The following is a 20754-nucleotide window of genomic DNA, read 5'->3' on the forward strand; positions in this document are numbered from 1 at the left end:
GCAACTCTACGTCGTCTGTATAATCTTCTACACGCACCTACAAGTAGCGGCAGTCTTCATCCCACAACGAGTAAATCACTAGAGAAAAGGACCGAGAAAACATCGACATAGAAAAACGGAACAAACAAACGAAGAGTGAGACACGACTCATAACTCATCTTACTCACTCATCTTCACTCAAGTTACTCATCGCTACTCATTCACTCACCACAGCTACCAGTGTGGGAAGTTGAGGTCATCATGCGTGCTTGCTGAACAGACGCCGTCAGTCAACACACCACCTGCACCACCACTCACACCATTCCCACCACGGTAAAAATTAGTGAGTTACATAGTTACTTCATTTATACAATACACAGTGATAGACAATAAGCTTCTGCACAAACATATAAAACGTGCTGTATAGTTACAGCTTAAGTACACATACTACACATACTTCAGTTATCTGCATAACTCAAACACTAAATAATCACCAACAATAATTATTTTACACTGTATATATTCATTCATTTATTATAACATTTATTTACTACCAACGAGTGTTACCATTTATACCTACATAAAATACGTGTTTCATACATACAACTATACATTATTACATCTACAAAGTAATAAAGAAAATATACCATCACAGTTACTCAGTCAGCGATTAAAAGAACTTTATTAAACATTTATTAATTAAAGCTACCTAGTGGAAACATATAAATTAAGTTAGAAGGAAAACTAAAAAAAAAAAAAAAAAAAAAATGGCCAACACAAATGACGTTAGCAAGAGTGAACATCTTCAACACAATCGTGAAGACAATGATTTCCACACAGTGCTGACACACATATTACTCACGATAGGTACAGGTGAACAACAAGTCAGTGTGTATAGTTAATACTGTATATAGTGTATATATTTTTTATATAATATAACAAAATATGGGACTATATAATATCATTTTCAGTAATACCTGTGCAATATAAACTAAACTTTTAAAAAGTATCCCAAGGAAATTAGCCAGTAATTATGCAACCATGAACAACATGGAAAAAGCATACACAAGCGAAGAAAAACAAACTATAGAAAATCAATACATACAAAAAAAAAAAGAAAGAAAGAAAGAAAGAAAAGTAAAACAGAAAAAAGAGAAATAGAGTAAGATCACATAACAAACAAATGAAAATAAGTGTAAGTGTTACTACATATGTCAAAATACCACATAAACTACAAACAAAAAGGCAAATTGTTGTCTCCACAAACAAGTGGCATGACACATCATCACTATCATCGACCGCAGCATGTGTTAGGACTGCAATTATTACAATTATGTAACGACAAACGATTACATTATGTTACACTTGCTACAATTATATAACTACAAACAATATGTACCAATTTATGTGACAGTTGCATTAACAAGATGTAACTTTTATGTAACTTTAACTACAGTTATGTAACTACAAATAATACTACAAACAATATGTACCATTTCTGTGACAGTTGCATTAACAAGATGTAACTTTTATGTAACTTTAACTACAATTATGTAACTACAAACGATATGTAACAATTATGTAACGACAAACGATTGCATTATGTTACACTTTGCCAATTAACAGTTGCATTAACAAGATGTAACTTTTATGTAACTTTAACTACAATTATAAGGCCAAGACACTTATGTAATAGTTGCATTAACAAAATGTAACTACAATTATAAGGCCAACACAATTATGCATTACCACAATATTTTGTAACAATTCATAAAATGTTACAATTATGTAGTACCACAATGTTAGTACAATATTATAAGTCATACAATTATAGCACAATTCTGTATTACCAGTATCATCATACAAGTTAGGTGAAATATTAGACATTACTAAAGTGATAACTCTATGTAATGTATAACCTAGCAGTATTACCATTGCACAATTATGTCACGTCTGTTGTACATGCATGTCTTACAAAGTGTTATACAACAACCATTGCATTTATTCAAATATGTATACAACTTGTTTAAAATGTAATATTACTGAATAATCACTATTTACTATGAATAATATATGTATACAATATTCATACAATTATGTTACTTTTACAATATTATGTATTTCACTTAATTAGCTTATAAGTTCATTATAATGTGTATATAATGTGTATTAATATGTTATGACTATTAAATGTCGATGGTACGCCATTTTTGCGCGGCCGAGCAGTGTGGTAGGACTCCATATTATAATTGCAAATCATAATAGATAGATAGATAAATAGATACATAGACAGCCCTCTGCGAGCCTGGGAAAAGGAAATGAGGTTTGCAAGTTACACTGAGGAAAGCTGACGACAGCGGCCAGTAAGGAGATGATGCAGTTAGCTGTCAGCAGTCCTCTCGTGAACAAAGACCTAGTCCATCCACGAGGAACACACGTGACACACCCCTGCTACACCAGAATTTAGGAAAGAGAGCTCAGACGGAGGTTAGCCACCGAACAGGCAGGAGGAGACGGGGACAAGCGATACTCGAGACAGGTCGAAGGGGAGAAGAGCTTAGCAACTCGAGAGACAGAGAGAGAGAGGGAGCGAGACTCTATATTCCGCTTTGTGTGAGAGACTTGTTAATATTTCCAAGACAAATAAAAATAGTCCCATACTATTCTTTACCTCTCCTGTCACTACATGACAAATGGGAAGTTACTACAAGATATAAAAGCCACTCGACCACAAGTCTAAAATATATATATAACTCAACTACAACTCAACCACAAAAGAACCACAAAGTATTTTATGACACAAAGTCATTTATGACAGCTGTTAACTATGTCATATGCTATCCTGAAGTTGTAATTTAGTACTGCATGCTCGCTTTTGCCGAGTGGAGGGTGATATATTAATTTGCCAATATCATTTTCTTGTCTAGTAAATATTAGATCTAGCACTGAAGGTACATCGAGTCCTCTTTTTCTGGTGGTTTCCCTCACATGCTGCGTTAGGAAAAACTCTTGCACGAGATCCAGGAGGTTTTGGTCCCAACAACTTTCTTGGCTAATTATATCTAGAGTATTCCAATTTATATTTGTATTAAAATCTCCAGTTAGTATAATTCTTTCCGATTTCTCTTCCATTATATGTAGTAATGATCTTAAACTCTGAATTGTACTCTCTGCCAGGTCCTCATATTCGTCTCTTTCCCATGTGTTTGATCTGGGTGGCATGTACAAATTGGCTACAATTACTTTCCCTTCAGATGTGTTGATCTCTATGCAATCAATTCTACTTGTGATGGTATATCTAGGTTTATTTCATTGACTTTTAGATTTTTCTTAGTTAATATTATAATTCCTCCTCCTTTTTTTTTAAATTTCTGTCTCTTCTCCATATATTGTATTCCTCTAAGTTTAGTATGTCATTGGATATCCTTGGTGTTAATTTTGTTTCAGTTAGGCATATTATTTGTGGTTCATTTTCTCTGACATAATCATTCATCTCTAGTAATTTAGATACCATTCCATCCACATTTGAGTGCATCAACTTTATCATCTTGTTTATATACTTGTCATGACATGGTTTTACTATCTTCCTCCTTTTTATTCCATCCTGTTTGTGTACCACTTTCGTACCTGCAATCCTATTACTTTGTAAAAAAATTTCTTCTTCTCCTCTTCTGATCTTCCCTGATTTTTTGTTTTTGCTTCCTCCCTTTTCTCTTTCAGTAATTCTAGTTCCTCTTGTGTTAGGCATCTTTTTATCCATACATTCTTGAACTCCTCTTTTTCCATAAGATTCTTTGCATTTTTTAGTATCTCCTCCACAGTGTTTACACTCTGGAAAGTCACCTTTAGAGGTCTTGTCCTGCTTTTCTCGTATTTCCCTAACCTTTTGTGTTCCTCTATATCTTTACTACAGATTTCCTCTGATACTTCTTTCAGTAAGCACATTACATTTGCCATCTCCTTTTTGTCTCTTGTGATCTTGTTTTTTACTTCTTCCTCTTCTATACCAGTGATTACTATAGATTTGTTTATATCTACTGAATCTCTGACTAACTTAGGATTGTTTTGGATTATTCTTTTCACTTCTTGTTTAATGCTTTTTTCCTCCAACCTTGTTTCTAAGTCTTTCTTTACTTTCACCATTTCAGCATACGTGGTTTCCACATCATTTTTGTAGCTTTGCACAGCTTCATTCACCTGTGTTATCTTCTCCTCAATATCACTGCTTTGGTCTATCAGACTGCTTACTTGCCTAATTGCCTCTGTGTCATTTTTTAACTCTTCCATAACACTCTCGTGATTGACTGCTGTACTTGCCATTTCACTCATTTTCTTTCTAAGTGTACTCAATTCCACTGTTAGTTCACTGATGGTTGTGTCTTTCTTGTTGGCCTCCCTTCCTAGTTTTTCTATTTCTTCCTTTTGCAAGTGCATCTGCTTCTTTATTTCATTAATTTCATTTTTGAAAGCCATTTCTAGTTTGTGTACACGTTCAACCAGTCTGTTGTGAGTCTCCACTTCAACCAGTTCTTGGTAGAAATCATCATTTTGCTTTCTACCTTTATCCCTTTTCTTTTCCAAATTTCCATTACTAAAGTATGTATCCATTTTGCAATACTAAAAGTTAGAATATATACTTACATTCCCCGTGCTGCTGTAAACAAACCTCAGCTGACTGAGCTAATTTTTTCGTCTTGGTTCTCTTTTCTGTTTGAACAAGTCTTGTTTAACCTTCTTATTATTTTTTTTTCTTTTAATAATGAAAAATCATTTAGTCTAACCTGGTACAGAGCTTGACTCGTACAAAGATACTAATTCAGGTAATGCCACTGGCCGTGTTGGTTCGGTACTGAGCGCCGATGTCGCACGTCTGCCTCCTTTGGCTGCCTCTGTGTGTGTGTGTGTGTGTGTGTGTGTGTGTGTGTGTGTCTGTGTGTGTGTGTGTGTGTGTGTGTGTGTGTGTCTGTGTGTGTGTGTGTGTGTGTGTGTGTGTGTGTGTGTGTGTGTGTGTGTGTGTGTGTGTGTGTGTGTTTTGAAGGAGAAAATAAGTTGCTGTTAACTCAGCAATTTATTTTGGGGAGAGTCACGATGTACAGTACGTGGTTCAGCTCTTTTCATTCTATTTTACCATGCGCGAGCATCTTATGTTAGAAAAGGATCTGAACAACATCTTGACTCGCCTTGACACAGGACGCTGTGGCAACGGCTACCAAATAACTAGAAATAGAGAACGAGCGGCCCGGTCAGTCAGTTCAACCCTAAAGATTTTCCCACGCAACGTGCCTTACTCTAGGAAAGTTTTAGCTCCCTATGGATTTAAAGCCAAGCACACGAGATGCGACACATACAAGGTGCCTCACTCTACCGAAGTTAAGTGTGGTGCTTTACTGTAGTTTCCGAAGGATTTTTATAATCTAAGGTTTTATTCTAGCAAAACCAGATAGTGACCTGTGGTTTTGCTAGAGAAAAAACTTAGATTGTGCTTCATTTTAGCAAAGTCCCAGTTGACCACATGTATCGCAATTATATTTGTAGCCTACTTGGTATAGTAACTACTTAGTTTTGGCAGTAATTGAGCTAGTCTCTTCGCCTCTATGGTTGGGGAGCGTTTCATAAACCGATTTTAATTGCTTGCGCTCCTTTTAACTAGCCAGTGTACATGAATAATCCAACCAGTACCAATAATCATACTTCGACTAGTTTTAGCTGATTCATGAAAAAGTAGATTTTAGTTTTGTTCATCATTTTTGTTTTCTAACTAACACATGAACAATCATCGCAGTCATCAAGAGCTGAATTGAGTGAGAAGGAGCAAACTGGTCAAATGAAAGTGCTTCCTTCTATAATCTCGCTTTCCCCTCGTGCACCTTCCACATACACCCTTACTATGCTGATCACTGTATTTAAATTTTCATCCACACATTCCTTTACTTGCGTAATGCTGACTTTTCCTTTCTGTGTGTGTGTGTGTGTGTGTGTGTGTGTGTGTGTGTGTGTGTGTGTGTGTGTGTGTGTGTGTGTGTGTGTGTGTGTGTGTCTTTTTTTTCCAATGCAAGCGTAATACAATGGGGCTCTTTTATATTAGCCATCCATAAAAACCATCCAACATCCACTCACTTGATGTAGTGCTGCCTACTTCTTTTTTCATCTTTATAATTTTTTGTCTGTGCTTGCCCTCCTTTCTTCCTATTTCTTCCATCTTTCCTGTCACTTTTTATTACTCTTCTTTCCTTTCCAGGTGGTTTCACATCGAGTGTCAAGCCAAATAGTTTTCTGTAAGCCAGGAAATCACTTACAACTCTGGGTGGTAAACATGTAGCCAATCCATACGTCTTCCCTACCTGTCAGCAAGTGAGCTGGTGGAGGGTTAGTGCCCCTTCTCGTAAAACAACTAACTCGTCGTCAAATGGCCACCCCTAACGGGATTATGGCTTCTAGCTATAGGTAGATAGATAGAACAATATACAGCACGTGCATCATATAAATCGTGCCATATTCTCTTTCCTATTCTACAATTTTCCGCAGATTCCACGCACCATATTATCATTTCTGCGACTCGGTTTAGTAATCTGAAATGGAAATCAGAGAACCCAACCTGTGGACATTTTTGCGCCCCCCCCCCTCCCCTGGCAGTAACATCACAAGGTACACTATAATATTTTTCTTTTAAGAAAATTTACACCACGATAAATTTTTACCATTTGTTACAGTCCATTGGTCACATTATTAACTGTCCAATAGGTTTCTGTACATATTTGTCTGTCAGGCATCACCTTGTTTCAGAAAAAAAAAAATAAAATAAATAAATAAAAAACATAAGAAAGAACCAAAGACTGGACCTGCAAAACATTGTTCTTTTGCAGAGAAAGTAGCACAAAAAGCCCAAAAAAAGATCCATTCATTATGGGATGAACTGATTTTTCATGTTTAAAAGTTTTCCCCGGCTCTGCTGTACTTATATTGATACCCAAATCCAGTGTGTGTGTGTGTGTGTGTGTGTGTGTGTGTGTGTGTGTGTGTGTGTGTGTGTGTGTGTGTGTGCAAAAATTGTTCTCCAAGGTTCAATATTATGCCCTTCTATAAAGTAAAAAAGGATGATCCTACATTAAGAAAGTAAAGGGGATAATGTTTCACAAATAAATTTAAATCATTACTGAATAGAGATCTATGAAACACCGACCCAATTACAGCTTTAAATAAACGAACCTTTTTCGAATTACGAGAGCGAGGCAACTGAAGCTTCACACACCTCGAAATGAAACTGACACCAGTGGACAATTCATACCAAATACCAGTGGCTACCAATCACTTATAGGAAGCACATCTCTTCTTGAGCCACTGTTCTTTTAACTGATGATCTAGGAAACTAGAGAAATGCATTTCAAAATAATTTTGATTTTGATTTACAATATACATTTATACTTCATGTCTCCTGTGTGTGTGCATGCTGTCGGTTTTCTAATAAAAGGAATCAGTCTGCATACATATTATACATATATTTCCCCACAAGAATACTTTATTAAACTATGTACAGTATACTGTATAGATAGATAGATAGACAGATAGATAGATATAGATAGATAGATAGATAAAGGGAACGTCTGTATGTCTGCCTGTTTGCCTGTCTTCCTGTCCTCTGTGGAAATCGAGGGGCATGTATATGGAACGTTCTTAACAGCTCTAATAGGTGTGACGTTTTACGACGTATTTAGAGGTTTACATTACATTTGCTAAAAAGGATCCTTGCTCCAGAAGGGCCATGAGTATGACTTATTAGAAATAATCAAGTCCACATGGTGGAAAACGTGGTAGCCAATTAACAAAGGGTTCCTTACTTCTGCAACCATAATATTATTAGCCACAACAGAACGGATGGGTGGACGGATTGGGGGGGGGTAGGGTTTGTGGGGTGGGTGGGAAGGGTTAGTGGTTGGGTGTGGAGTGGGGAAAGAGTTCCTTTGCAGGAATAGGTCCCTGAGAAAATGGATCCAAGCAAAAACATAGGCTCAGTAGGTTAAATGGAACGTCATGCCCTTCTCCCACAGGGACGTGGTCATCCTACGTCCCAGACAATGCTTATATACAAGATCATCGGGTTTTTCTCGGATAGTGATGACTACTCGTGCTAGCGATTCTCTAAAACTCATGTGCCTGATACAATGGAGCATTTGTTCAACCATAACAATCTTTTTAGAAGAAAATTTGTATCTACTGTACTTAATATTATATAAGATTTTACGATGCCAGACCACCTCATCCTTATCTGGGAAGACTGATGACGAAGAACGAGAAGAAAAGAACCTGTAAACAAAAATATACATTAAGTAAATAACTCTGCAACTATTAGCCCCTTCCCACACCACTTTCCCCATGATAAAGTCCCACCCACTGCCCTACTTTACCAGCTACTACCACACTTCACACGCCCCACGACCTCATTCCCTGCATTACATGAGGCCTTCCATCCCTTACCAGTGTAGCCCCTCATACCTTACCATTACTACCAACACTTTCATTTTCCTTCTCAACAGCATCATCCCTCTTACTGTATTACCACTGCCAACACATTCACATCCTTCCTAAACCAGTGTAATCTCTTATTTCACAACCAGTACCAAAATTTCCTGTCCTTCCTCATCAGTGTAGCCCCAATCTTTCTTCACTACCACTAAAAACACTTTCCATCCCCCAAGTATCTTTGAGTCTCTCCTCACCTACTTCCCCTCTAACTGTCGTTTCGTCTTAACTCACCTCATCGCGCCACTTATTCTGATATTCTTTTACACATATTTTTTTCTTGACTATCTTCTTTTTAACAATGATCGCTTTTTTTATGCGAGGAAGAAGAAACTAAAGGCCGTGGGCTATTATTGTTCCTTCCAAGAGAAAAACAAAATACAAGAAAGAGCCAAATTCAAGATCCGATAATTTCGAGATGCCTGGACACACTGGGTTTGAAAGACTGGAGATCATAGGAAGCAGGAAATACAGACAGAGGGAGACAGTTCCAGAGCTGACATGTTGCATAAATGAAGGACTGGGAGTAACGGTTAACTCTTGCATTAGAGAATTGGACAGAAAAGGGATGAGAGTTTGCTGCTAGACGGATGCTACGCACCCATCGTAGAGGTGGAGGAATGCATGCGGACAGTTCAGAGGAGCACTGACCATTGAAGGGTTTCTTCCCACAGCAATATATTTTCCCTAGGACTCTTGCCAAGAACAAATAATGTTCCAGATGGAAAAGAAAAGCGATTAGCTAAAGCACGAAATAGTGAAATAGACATTCGGGAAGGGATATATTCAGACACAACAGTTTGAAGAACCTCCGTAAATAACAGTATAATTAGCACTAAAGTTTAGAAGTTAAATCCCCTACCTGAACTTCTACATTACCATTGTAACATTTAGGGAAGGCAAGCTTAGAGTGAAGCAGAGAGATGCAGTAAAGGTACGGCAGTTCATTCGACCTGGTAATACGAAGCGATTGCTCTGCTCATTTGCTCAATTTAATTTGGAAACTTTGGAGGACATCTTTCTCGGCACAGTACCACTCTACCATGGGAACTCTAGCCAACTACTTTTGTGGTATGCTGGTAAGGGAGGAAAAGGTGGGGAGTGAGGCAGAAAAAGAGAGGAAATTACTGAATGCACGAGGAAAGTCTCCAAGGTTACCTAAACTGTCTACCAGCTCTGACAAGGGCACCTTAAAAATTTATAATTAAAAATAAAAAATCAATAAAGACATCTAATCAGTATTATCTTTTTTTTATATAATCGTTCACTGCACGTAGTTTATAGAAAACACCACAGTCCAATATCATCAGATTGGCACTCGAATCCCAGAAGAATGCTTGATTAAACAATATGTATTTAATGTTTGAGAGTATCATAACCAGTATGCTGCATGAAGCTGTGAAAAGCTGGAAAAAAAAAAAAAAAAAAAAAAAAAGGCAAATAAAACTGAAGCAAAAATGGTATAGGAGTTAGGGTACAAAAGCTGATGACAACGAACTTGGAAGATTTATGATGTGTAAAGAAGTAGAATTTTATTGAAATAGATAAGCTGTTTGTAGTGTTTGACAGGGTGTTTCTGTACCCCCTCCACAATATGTCTACCCCCGATGTATATATGTTCCCCCCCAATGCATACATGCCCCCACTAAATTTGCTAGGTCAGCATGCTCTCCCACGCCTGAAGACGGCGTTATTGCATCAGTTCTTAGCAGACAGCCGACACGGGTAGACTGTTTTACTGTGAGCTTGTAATAAACTCCTTATCTAGCTGTTTGTACGCGGAGTTTCTATCACCAAAGTATTGCAAGTTACATTTGGTAGCAGCGGTGTTTCGAACCATCACATTCTGACCGCCTCCTTGGATTTTTAGTGATACAACAAGTTACACGACGCCTCGCATCTGCCAGCCTCGCCCCTCCTCCGTGCCTCTATACCTTGCCTGTGCTTTTCGAGTGTACCATTTTTCTCACCAGTGCTCACCTTTCAAACAACCGCATCCATACGCATTGTTCCTGACCGCATGTGTCGCCATCGCCGACCTACGCACCTGTTGCACCTGTTCCCAGCACCTGTTCCGGACTCATCATAGCTCCTGCCCCCACGGTGCCACTTCTCCCTGTCTGCCCGCTGCCTGCCCACCAACATTCTCTGCATTTGCAACTTACCAGCTCTACACCTGCCTTGCGCCGACATCTGCCTCACCACCCACCACCAGCCTCCGCCGTCGCCCGCATCTGGTCTGCATTACGGAGCCTCCTAAGACCGCCACTCCCTGCCGGTGATTCATCGCGGCGTCTCTTCTCCTCTCCGCCCAGCTGTCTCTCCACCGCCGCCCCGCCCCGCCCCAGCCCAGCTACGCCCAGCCACCCTGCACGTCATACATCTCGACACTCCCGTTTCTACTGTGTAACTATAGTATGTCTTTCCTTTCTCTAGAGATTATCCTCGATTTTCTCTACAGATTGGTTATTGTAAATATTCCATCTCATTTCCATTACCCCGTTTTCATCTTCACCTACGTTATTTATTATCCATCTCATCCTTCGCATTTTATTTAAACCATTCATCCCCGCACCTTCATTCATATTTTCACACCTAGTGTATTCCATTCTCTCATTGTTATTTATACATTTCCACCTACGTATCCATCTTCATCTTTTCATCTTCCATTGCCGTATTAAATGTCATACTTTCCACGTCAACCGCTTACCACCAGCCCTCTCGACCCGGAAACATCACCTGCTCATACCCCGTCTGCCGACTCTAACACAATCACTCATTTACGAAGTGGCAAAGAGTACCACTGCCCTGCACCTGAGACTCCCGTTTCACTTCCCGCAGACTCACTTACTACCCGTCCTACCCTCGTAAATCCAGATACCTCCTCCTCTACTCCTGCCTCTACACTCCCTTCTTCTTCCTCTACTCCTTCCCCTGTCGTTCCCTCTCCTGCCTCCCTTCATACCCCGTCTTGCTCGCCCTTAACTGCCACTACCTTCTTTCTCTCCCACACCTCTCCTGCCGCCACTTCTGCACTTCCAGCCATGGCCACCCCTCCACAGTCTATCTATCTCGACGATGCCAATCGTCCCAAATTTACCGGCCAGGACCCAACTTGGTCTGTCTATGATTTCCTCAGAGAAGTCGAAACCGAAATAAATAATAGACAAATTACCGAGGAATCGCTCAAAGTAGCTTACCTCCTTGGTCGCTTGCATCACGGTAAATCAGACATCGGATCTGCGATCCGTGCAGGACATTTCGATAGCATTCGTACCTTTGCTGATTTTCGTACGGAACTCATCAGCCTTTGTTGCCAGCATTCAAATACCGCGTCTCTCATGGGATTCATTAATCTCCTAAACCAACTAGATGAGGACTTGCGCGTCCCAGCGCAATATGCCAAGCTCCGCGAAGCTGCCGCCGCCATGAAAGCAACTAGTAGCAAGATGCTCCAATTACTGGTAGGCACGAAATGGTTAGAAGACAAGAATGGCGTTCCAATGCTTTCACTCACCAACTTTGCTGACTTAATTGGTTACCTGAGATTCCTTCACTGGCTTACTCCTAAACAGCGAGAGCTAGCCTTGGAAATCGGTTTCAATCCAGGAGATAAAGTTATTCAGGTCACTAAAGCCATTCATGAAAGAACAGGTTCGAACTACACGCATCAGGGCACCACCCAATCCTTGGCCTCCTCAGTCTGTCACACCTCCACTACCCCAAACCAATCTCGCTCCCGTCCCACCACACGCGGCAGACCTGCCACACATCGCTCTCCTACCGCAGGCCGTGATCAATCTAGCGCCCGACGGAACAGACAATCTTCGATTCTTTGCTAGTACTGTGGTCATCCTGGACATCGAGCATCCAGTTGCGACCGTACATACAGACGTCCTCACTCCCAAACCAGACAGCGTACGCCTTCCCGCTCACGTCGTCCACACTGCAAATACCACAAATCAAGCACGACTCACACCACTGAGGAATGTCGTTACCTCAACCGCCCACAGTCGGGGGAAGCGCCGCTCCCGTATTGGACCAATATCACGTAGAACCAGAAACCCATCTCCCCATCCGCCATGTAGGTCCCATAACATCCTCGGGTTTAGTCATTCTCGGAAGCAGTCATGACATACCAACGTCATTCTTCTTGGACACAGGATCTATAGTAAATCTCATCTCCGAAAATTCCTTACAAATTATTCATCGCCATCACAGCCACGTCAGTTTCCTAGAACCACCAGACATTCGCCTATGTGGTGTTAACGGCTCAGAGTTTAAGGTTAAGGAAAGAGTCACCCTTGAAGTCAAACTCCACAGAGCTTTGCCCCCTATCCTCATTGAATTTCATGTCACTAATGACTTGCAGTATCCCGCAGATGTCCTTATTGGTTTCTCCACCATGGCACAACATTCCATTGCATTATTACCTGCTTGTGGTAGTATAGACATTTCTGGATTCCCGGTTTACACTATGGAATGTCCCCGTCCTGTTCTTATGATCAAATCAGTCCTTCAATTACCTCTGTCCCTATCACTACCAAAAAGTCCAACCCAGCCCAAACCACCACTATCTTCATCTGAGAATACAGAGATCATTCCTTTACTGACTGCGAGCAAGGACATAAATTCCTCAATGTCTCCTGATACATCATCTCAGCCCTCAAACATGGCTCTTACATCCTCTCCCGACAACACTATCGCTGACTCAGACATGTTTCAGTTACCTACCTCACACAGTCTGAATGATCTTCTCCAACACGCAGAGACGAAACGTGCAGTAACGAATACGTGCACAATTTTGTTACCGCATGAGTTCACCAAAGTCTCTGTTTGTGTTGCCGGTGCGAAAGAAGGAGTGGATGTACTAACCCTACCTGAGACGTGTTGTGTGAATGGCTTGACTTATGAGTCAGTGTGGTGTACAGTCTTAGAGGACAGTTTATGCTACCTGTACTTGCTCAATGTCACAAATGCTCCACTAAAACTTAAAAGTGGTGTAAAGATTGGAGACTTCATAGTATACCCAGCGGCCGTAAAGGTGTGCCAGGATTCCTCAATTCCTACTATTCAGACTGATGATACACCAATCGGTGTATGTACTATTAACTCTACGGGATCTGCGCCGACGCATTCACCCGATATGCTCTCACATCTCACTTGCACAGATTTCCCAGAACATACGCCTCAACTCCTCGACCTTCTGACCTCGTACAGAAGCGTGGTTGCCTTACCCGGTGAACCGATGGGTAGAACAGACCTTGTCAAACATACGATTGAACTACTCCCAGGAACTCAGCCGATTTACATACCAGCGTATCGATTGCCTCACAGCCAGAGAAAGCAAACAGATCAAATGGTACAGAACATGTTAGACCAGGACATTATTGAACCCTCCGTCAGCCCATGGAATAGCCCACTTTTCTTAGTACCAAAGAAGGACGGCAACTTTAGACCAGTAGTCGACTATCGTAAGGTCAATTCTGTCACCGTTCCAGACCGTTTCCCGTTACCTGTCCTCACTGATTTGCTAGAATCCCTTGGTGACAATAACGTAGTCTTTTCATCTTTAGACCTCCTTAGCGGGTACTGGCAGGTCGAAATGGAAGAGTCCTCTCGCCCAGTCACAGCCTTTAGCACCCCTTCCGGACATTTTCAGTTTAAGAGACTCCCTTTTGGTCTGAGAAATGCTCCTTCCGTGTTCATGCGACTTATCCATTCAGTCTTCAGCGGTATGATGGGACACTCTCTTTTTGCTTACCTAGATGATATCATTGTTGTGAGTAAATCCATCCCTGATCATTTTACCAAACTCCAGCAAGTCTTTGAACGCCTCCAGCTCGCAGGCCTGAAAATCAATCTCAGTAAATGTGACTTCATGCGAAAGAAAATCAAATTCCTAGGCCATGTCGTAGATGCACAAGGCATTCATACTAATGAGGATAAAACTAAGGCGATCATTAACTTCCCAGAACCTACCACTACCGACGCTGTACGAAGTTTCCTGGGCCTCAGTGGCTATTATCGTCGCTTTATCCGGGATTACACGAAGATCGCCGCTCCTCTGACCCACTTACTCAAGCAGAATGTGCCCTCTGTTTGGACTAACGACCAGTCACAGGCTTTCCAAAAGCTAAAGACAGCTCTTGTAAATGCCCCTGTTCTAGCGTTCCCTGATTATACCACACCCTTCCTTCTCTGCACAGACGCCTCAGGCACTGGACTTGGTGCCGTTTTGATGCAACTTGATGAAGCATCAAGGAAGCGCGTAATAGCGTATGCTAGTCGCACCCTTACAACCGCTGAACATAACTACAGTGTCACAGATCTCGAAGCCCTAGCGGTAATCTGGTCCTTTAAACATTTCAGAGATATAGTCTATGGTTATCCAGTGCATATCCAAACAGACCACCTTCCACTATGTGATTTGTTCAAGAATCGCAACCTAACAGGTAGGTTAGCTAGATGGTCTGTCATCATCCAGGACTTTAATCCCACTTTTCAATATGTACCAGGCAAGTTGAATGTAGTCGCAGACGCACTCTCACGTCACGTAGCAGCAGCTATAACATCACTGCAGCCTGAAGTAACTGAAAATACTACACTAACATCAGAAGTTGTTCGAAACTTTCAACGCCAAGACCCCATGTGGTCCAAAGTCATTTATTTCCTAGAATCTGGCGATGCCTCGACCTTACCAACTCTGCCAGTATCACTAGATGAGTTCATGCTAGATGATGATCTCTTGTACAGGAAAACACTGCTAACAGGCAAAGATATGCCCAATCGCGAAGTACGCCAACTTGTTGTCCCCACTGCCCTGATACCAAAGGTTCTTCATATTGTTCATAATACTCCTCAAGCTTCCCATCCAGGTAAAGACCAATGCTTGCGCCAAGCACGTCTCAATTACTATTGGCCAACCATGCGCCGCGATATCAATGCCCACTGTGACTCTTGCCTCTCCTGCCACCAATCGGCTTACCAGCACCTCTCTTACAATACCCAATCCCGTCACAACCATGGGAAACTGTCTCAATCGATCTCTTAAAACTACCTCTCACAGAATCTGGCGCTGAGTACTTGTTCGTAGCGGTCGACCACTTCTCCCGCTACTGTGTCCTCGTTCCCCTCTCCGACAAGACCGCGAAGAGCGTTGCACGTGCCTTTGTAGATCAAGTAATTTGCCCATTCAGTACCCCTCATACCATTCTTACTGACAACGGTACAGAGTTCAACAATAGCCTTCTCGATGAGATCTGTCGCCACTTTCAGATCAGTAAGTGCAATGTCGTGCCTAACCATCCGGCTTCCAATGGCCTTGTAGAACGCCACAACCATAAAATCTTAGAGTGCCTCAGACATCTAGGCTCCCATAGTTCGTCCTGGGATGACTGGATTCCCCAAGTGGCATCTTCCATCAATAGCTCCATCAATGCATCCATTGCTGAATCTCCCTTCTTCGTCCTCTTTGGTTTTGACAAGGACCTCCCATACTCTCTCTTATCCTCAAAGCCAGAACCCATCTACAACATGGATGATTATGTTAAACTAAAATTGGCCAACTTCCAGACAATCCACCAGTATGTCCAATCCACTTTGGCTTCCTCTCAGGAGGACATGCTGCAGCACCAACATAAGTCCGCCTCTCCTATCACTATCAATGTAGGCGATCTTGTCTTTGCTCATTCCCATACGCGTTCCTCTAAGTTGGATGACAAATTTACAGGGCCCCACCGCGTCCTCACTCAACAAGGCAACAAATTTCACCTCCAGGACCTGTCCACTAGGGACACCAGATGGGTCCACGTCGATGACTTAAAGCGAGCACCCCGTGGCCTCGTGTTGGAAGAGTTACTTACACAACCTCCTGCCCCCTCTTCCCCTCCTCCCATCCCTCAGTCTACTTTGTCTCCACCTATCCCTCAGTCTCCTTCCTCTCCATCTCCACATGCTCATTCATCAATCAATCAATATCGGTCCAAACTGCGCTCTGCCCATCAACCTCTTCACGACCTCCCCCATTAACTCTACCCTGATTTTCTAGGTACGATGTTAGCGATCTCCCTGCTGGCAGTGCTGACCCTCCTGGGGTCTGGGTCAGGTCAGAAAGATGGTGGAGTACGTCCCGGGGCCTTGGTCGGCTCGGGAGGCGAGGTAATGCTTATCGACGACATCGCCTCTTTGCGCTACGATCTTGCGCCCCTGGCCGACGTAGCCATTGCCCTACCTGCCTACGCGCACCAGCTCCACGGAATCAGGAACCATCTCACGGCCCTCATGGGGACACACAACCCGAATGAGTATCTCTATAACCTTTTCCTCCCACTCTCCTGGCAATTGCAATACATAAGTAACAGATTCACTGAGCTCAATGACACATTTTCCATTCAGACACCCGTGGGTCGTTCTCGTGTGAAACGAGGTCTCTTCGACTTCGGCGGTGAGATTTTGAGTCGCTTGTTTGGCGTTGCTACAGCCCGTGACATTTCTGGCTTCAAATCTGATCTCACTCATTTAGCTTCAGCCCTAGAATCACAACGCCGAGTCCTTAAAATCCAACACACTATGTTACAGAAGCTCACGACCCAACTCAATGAAGTCACGTCCACTCTAAACACTTTCACCGATATCTTACAACGCCACCTGTCAGATCTCAACGTTATCTCTCAGTTCTTCTACCTCAATCTCAACATGGATAATCTCCAACTGGCCGTTGACTCTCTCCTGTCTCAAGTCTCTACCTTGGTTCGTATCCTGGTTGATGCTATCACTGGACGTGTCACTGCCGACTTAGTACCTGTCTCAGCTCTCCGTTCTGTCCTGGAATGGGCTCACTCCACCTTCGGTCTCTCCCCAGTCCTCCCTTACTCCTCCCTTGAATATTATTATCCTGTTCTCGAAGCCATTCTTCTCACTACATACGTCGTCGTCCATATTCCTCTCCGTTCTGCCATAACCTTTATCTGTTCCTTCAGACTATTTCCTCCTCTCCCATGATCATCTTTCCGTTGCCTTCCTTTCTTCCACAGACCTCCAGCAATGTTCCTCCCTTACTCCGACCTCTCGTCTCTGTGCTGCCCACCTTTTGGCTATCTTCCCTAGCAGTACTACACCCTGTGAGTCTGCTTTAGTTCGCAACCATTCCATCTACTCGGCCTGTTCTTTTGTCCCAGCTCCTGACCTCCCGGTCCACCATGCTCACCTCAACCATGTCCAGTATTTCTTCTTTGCTGTTCCCATCTCTGTCACAATCATGTGTCCTTGTTCTTCCTTTCGCTCCGTCCCCGCTAGTGGTCTCTACAAAGCACCTGACTATTGTACCGTCAAATCAGAGTCCGTCATCACTTACGCCACTCGCTATCACCAAGCTGTTCGTAAACACTCCTATGACATCTTTCAACCAATCGACATGCCTTCAACCCTACCATCTGCCAACATTACCATCACCTCCCCTCACTTGTGCATGCTCACCTTCCTCAATGACAGTGATTTCATTATGGATCAGTTTCCTCTGGCCTTCAGCCGTTCATGGGTTCATCCAACAGTTGTGTTTCCCCCTGTGGTTATCGCTTTCATAGGTTTTCTACTCATCATCTGTGCAGTGCATTGTTGTGTCAGCAAAATGGAACGTCGACTCCAGGAAATCAGAGTCGCTACAGGCATAGTACGCCCTACACACGACGTAGAAACTCCCCGTACTCAGTGCCCTCGCATTCCGTGACTACCACTGCCATCTAACAATTACCCAAACTGTGAACAGCACTCTGCCTACTAGAAAATGATGGTATTTCTTTCATGCATTACTCAGTGACAGTGTATCCTACAGAAAATCCACACAAAAAAAAAAAAAATGAAGGAAGAACAACACTAGAACTCTCATATCTACTCCTTGTTTATCATGTATCAAACTATTATTGTGTAATTCCCATTATGTTTATATATACCTTCGACCCTTACTGGATTCTTTGTATATCTTATATGTATATATCCTTCTACTTCCCTCCCCTCAACATGGCCATGTCTCCCCTAATGCCCCTGTATCATACTTATCCCTTGTACGAACCTCCCCGGTCCTGCCTTACTACTATATTCACCCACCATTTAACTCCTGGTGTCAGGAGACACCATCTCCGCTACCCGGGGGAGTAGTGTACCCCCTCCACAATATGTCTACCCCCGATGTATATATGTTCCCCCCCAATGCATACATGCCCCCACTAAATTTGCTAGGTCAGCATGCTCTCCCACGCCTGAAGACGGCGTTATTGCATCATTTCTTAGCAGACAGCCGACACGGGTAGACTGTTTTACTGTGGGCTTGTAATAAACTCCTTATCTAGCTGTTTGTACGCGGAGTTTCTATCACCAAAGTATTGCAAGTTACATTTCCAAACAACAACAACGACAACAACAAAACTGCTTGTAGACTGTAGGGTTGAGAAAGCAGTAATCTATAAGAGAAATAATTGGTTGCGTGGAAGAAAGAAAGTGATTCCATGAACATGCTTAGGGTTTCATTTACTCGGGATTTATCTTGGAAAGATCACATTACATATCTTGTAAAATCTGCTTCCAAAAGATTAGGTGTGCTAAGCCGACTCCGTTCCTTCTTTACCCCTGCACAATTGTTGACTCTATACAGGGGTTTTATCCGCCTCTGTGTGGAGTACAACTCTCATGTGTGGAGAGGCTCCCCACATACAGCTCTTCTCAATAGGGTGGAGTCAAAGGCTTTTCGTCTCATTAACTCTCCTCTTACTGACTCCCTTCAACCTCTGTCTCTTCGCCGCACTGTTGCATCTTTATCTCTTTTCTATCGCTACTTCAATGGTCAGTGCTCCTCTGAACTGTCTGCATGCATTTCTCCACCTCTACGACGGGCACGTAGCACCCGTCTAGCAGTAAACTCTCATCCCTTTTCTGTCCAATTCTCTAATGCAAGAGTTAACCGTTACTCCCAGTCCTTCATTTATGCAACAAGTCAACTTTGGAACCGTCTCCCTCTGTCCGTATTTCCTGCTTTCTATGATATCCAGTCTTTCAAACGCAGTGTGTCCAGGCATCTCGAAATGATCAGATCTTGAATTTGGCTCTCTCTTGTATTTTGTTTTTCTCTTCGAAGGAACAATTTTGCGGGCTCATGGCGTTTGGTTCCTTCTTCCTCACATAAAAAAATAGAAAGTAAAGGGCGAAATGTATCAAGAAACGTGTGAAGATTTAGTAATATAATAACATGCATGATTTTCGTGGTGCAAAGAACGTATGCGGTGCTTAAGAATGTGATTTGGGCAGGAATGAAGAATGGCGGGAGGTGATTGAAGAATGGAAAGACATTATAAGGAATGTGTTCATTGCTGTAAGACTGTTCATTTAAGCAAATTCCACTAGCATTCTACCTCTTACATATTGAATGTCTGTTCCAAAATAGTGTACCCTACTGCAGTCTCACTTACCGTTTTCTTGCCTACTTTTGTATTGAAGTCATTCATCATACATGTACACTGGGTATTATGCATATTCATTTCTTCTTTAACATCTTCATAACTTTTTTCTATTTCCCCCTCATCATAAACTGATACTAGTGCACAGATTTGGGTTAGCTTCATCTTCTATTTTTCATTCAGTTCCATACTAAATAATTCTTTAGTGTTAATAATCAAGAATTTATTTACAAGAAAATCTACACCATGTTCCTTCTTTTCTTTTTTGCACCTGTATCATTATGTTATGTTCAGGCAATTATATTAATGTCTCACATGATCTTTCGATTTTGCTGAGACCTAGGATATCTCAATGTACATCATTAAATTCTTTAAGAACCGCTGTTAGTTTTACTGACTAGAGTTTCGACGTTGTAAGTACCAAGATTCTATTTCTAAAAGCGGTTAGATTTCCTCCCCCAGAGATTCTTATCACCCCTTGGACAAGGCCTACTGTCACCTCGGTCAGATACACCATTGCTGCTGGGTCCCAGGGGCTTCAAGTTGGTACAGTTAGTCACAATCACTGTAAGGAGAACACATTTTGACTGATCACTATTAAAACTGGCTAGTATGGTTGTACCTGACTAATATAGCTACACTGATGACGGATGCACAAGCTTCTTCACCACGGCAAGGGAGCGTTCCTGTGACGAAAGAGGCTAAGTGCCCATTAAAAAAATGAGTGGTAATACTGCAAGTGAAACTGGCCAAAATCAATTTAAGATACGTTAGTGATCTATTTCACACGCCCTTTTGGTTCCCAGCACTA

The 20754-nt window shown here is 42.1% G+C and overlaps 1 protein-coding gene across 1 annotated transcript in view; it reads right to left on the minus strand.

Moving 5' to 3' along the window:
• LOC145412194 (uncharacterized) overlaps nucleotides 1–20754 on the minus strand; it is a 146793-nt gene that overhangs the window by 35809 nt on the left and 90230 nt on the right. The window contains exon 9 of the mRNA XM_080282122.1: nucleotides 20437–20508. Coding sequence (XP_080138248.1) covers nucleotides 20437–20508 — 72 coding nt within the window. The remainder of the gene's footprint in view (nucleotides 1–20436; nucleotides 20509–20754) is intronic.

The sequence above is a fragment of the Coenobita brevimanus genome, chromosome 92 (genome assembly GCF_032717465.1).
Source record: "Coenobita brevimanus isolate Jiangsu-jjx chromosome 92, ASM3271746v2, whole genome shotgun sequence".
Lineage (NCBI taxonomy): Eukaryota > Metazoa > Arthropoda > Malacostraca > Decapoda > Coenobitidae > Coenobita > Coenobita brevimanus.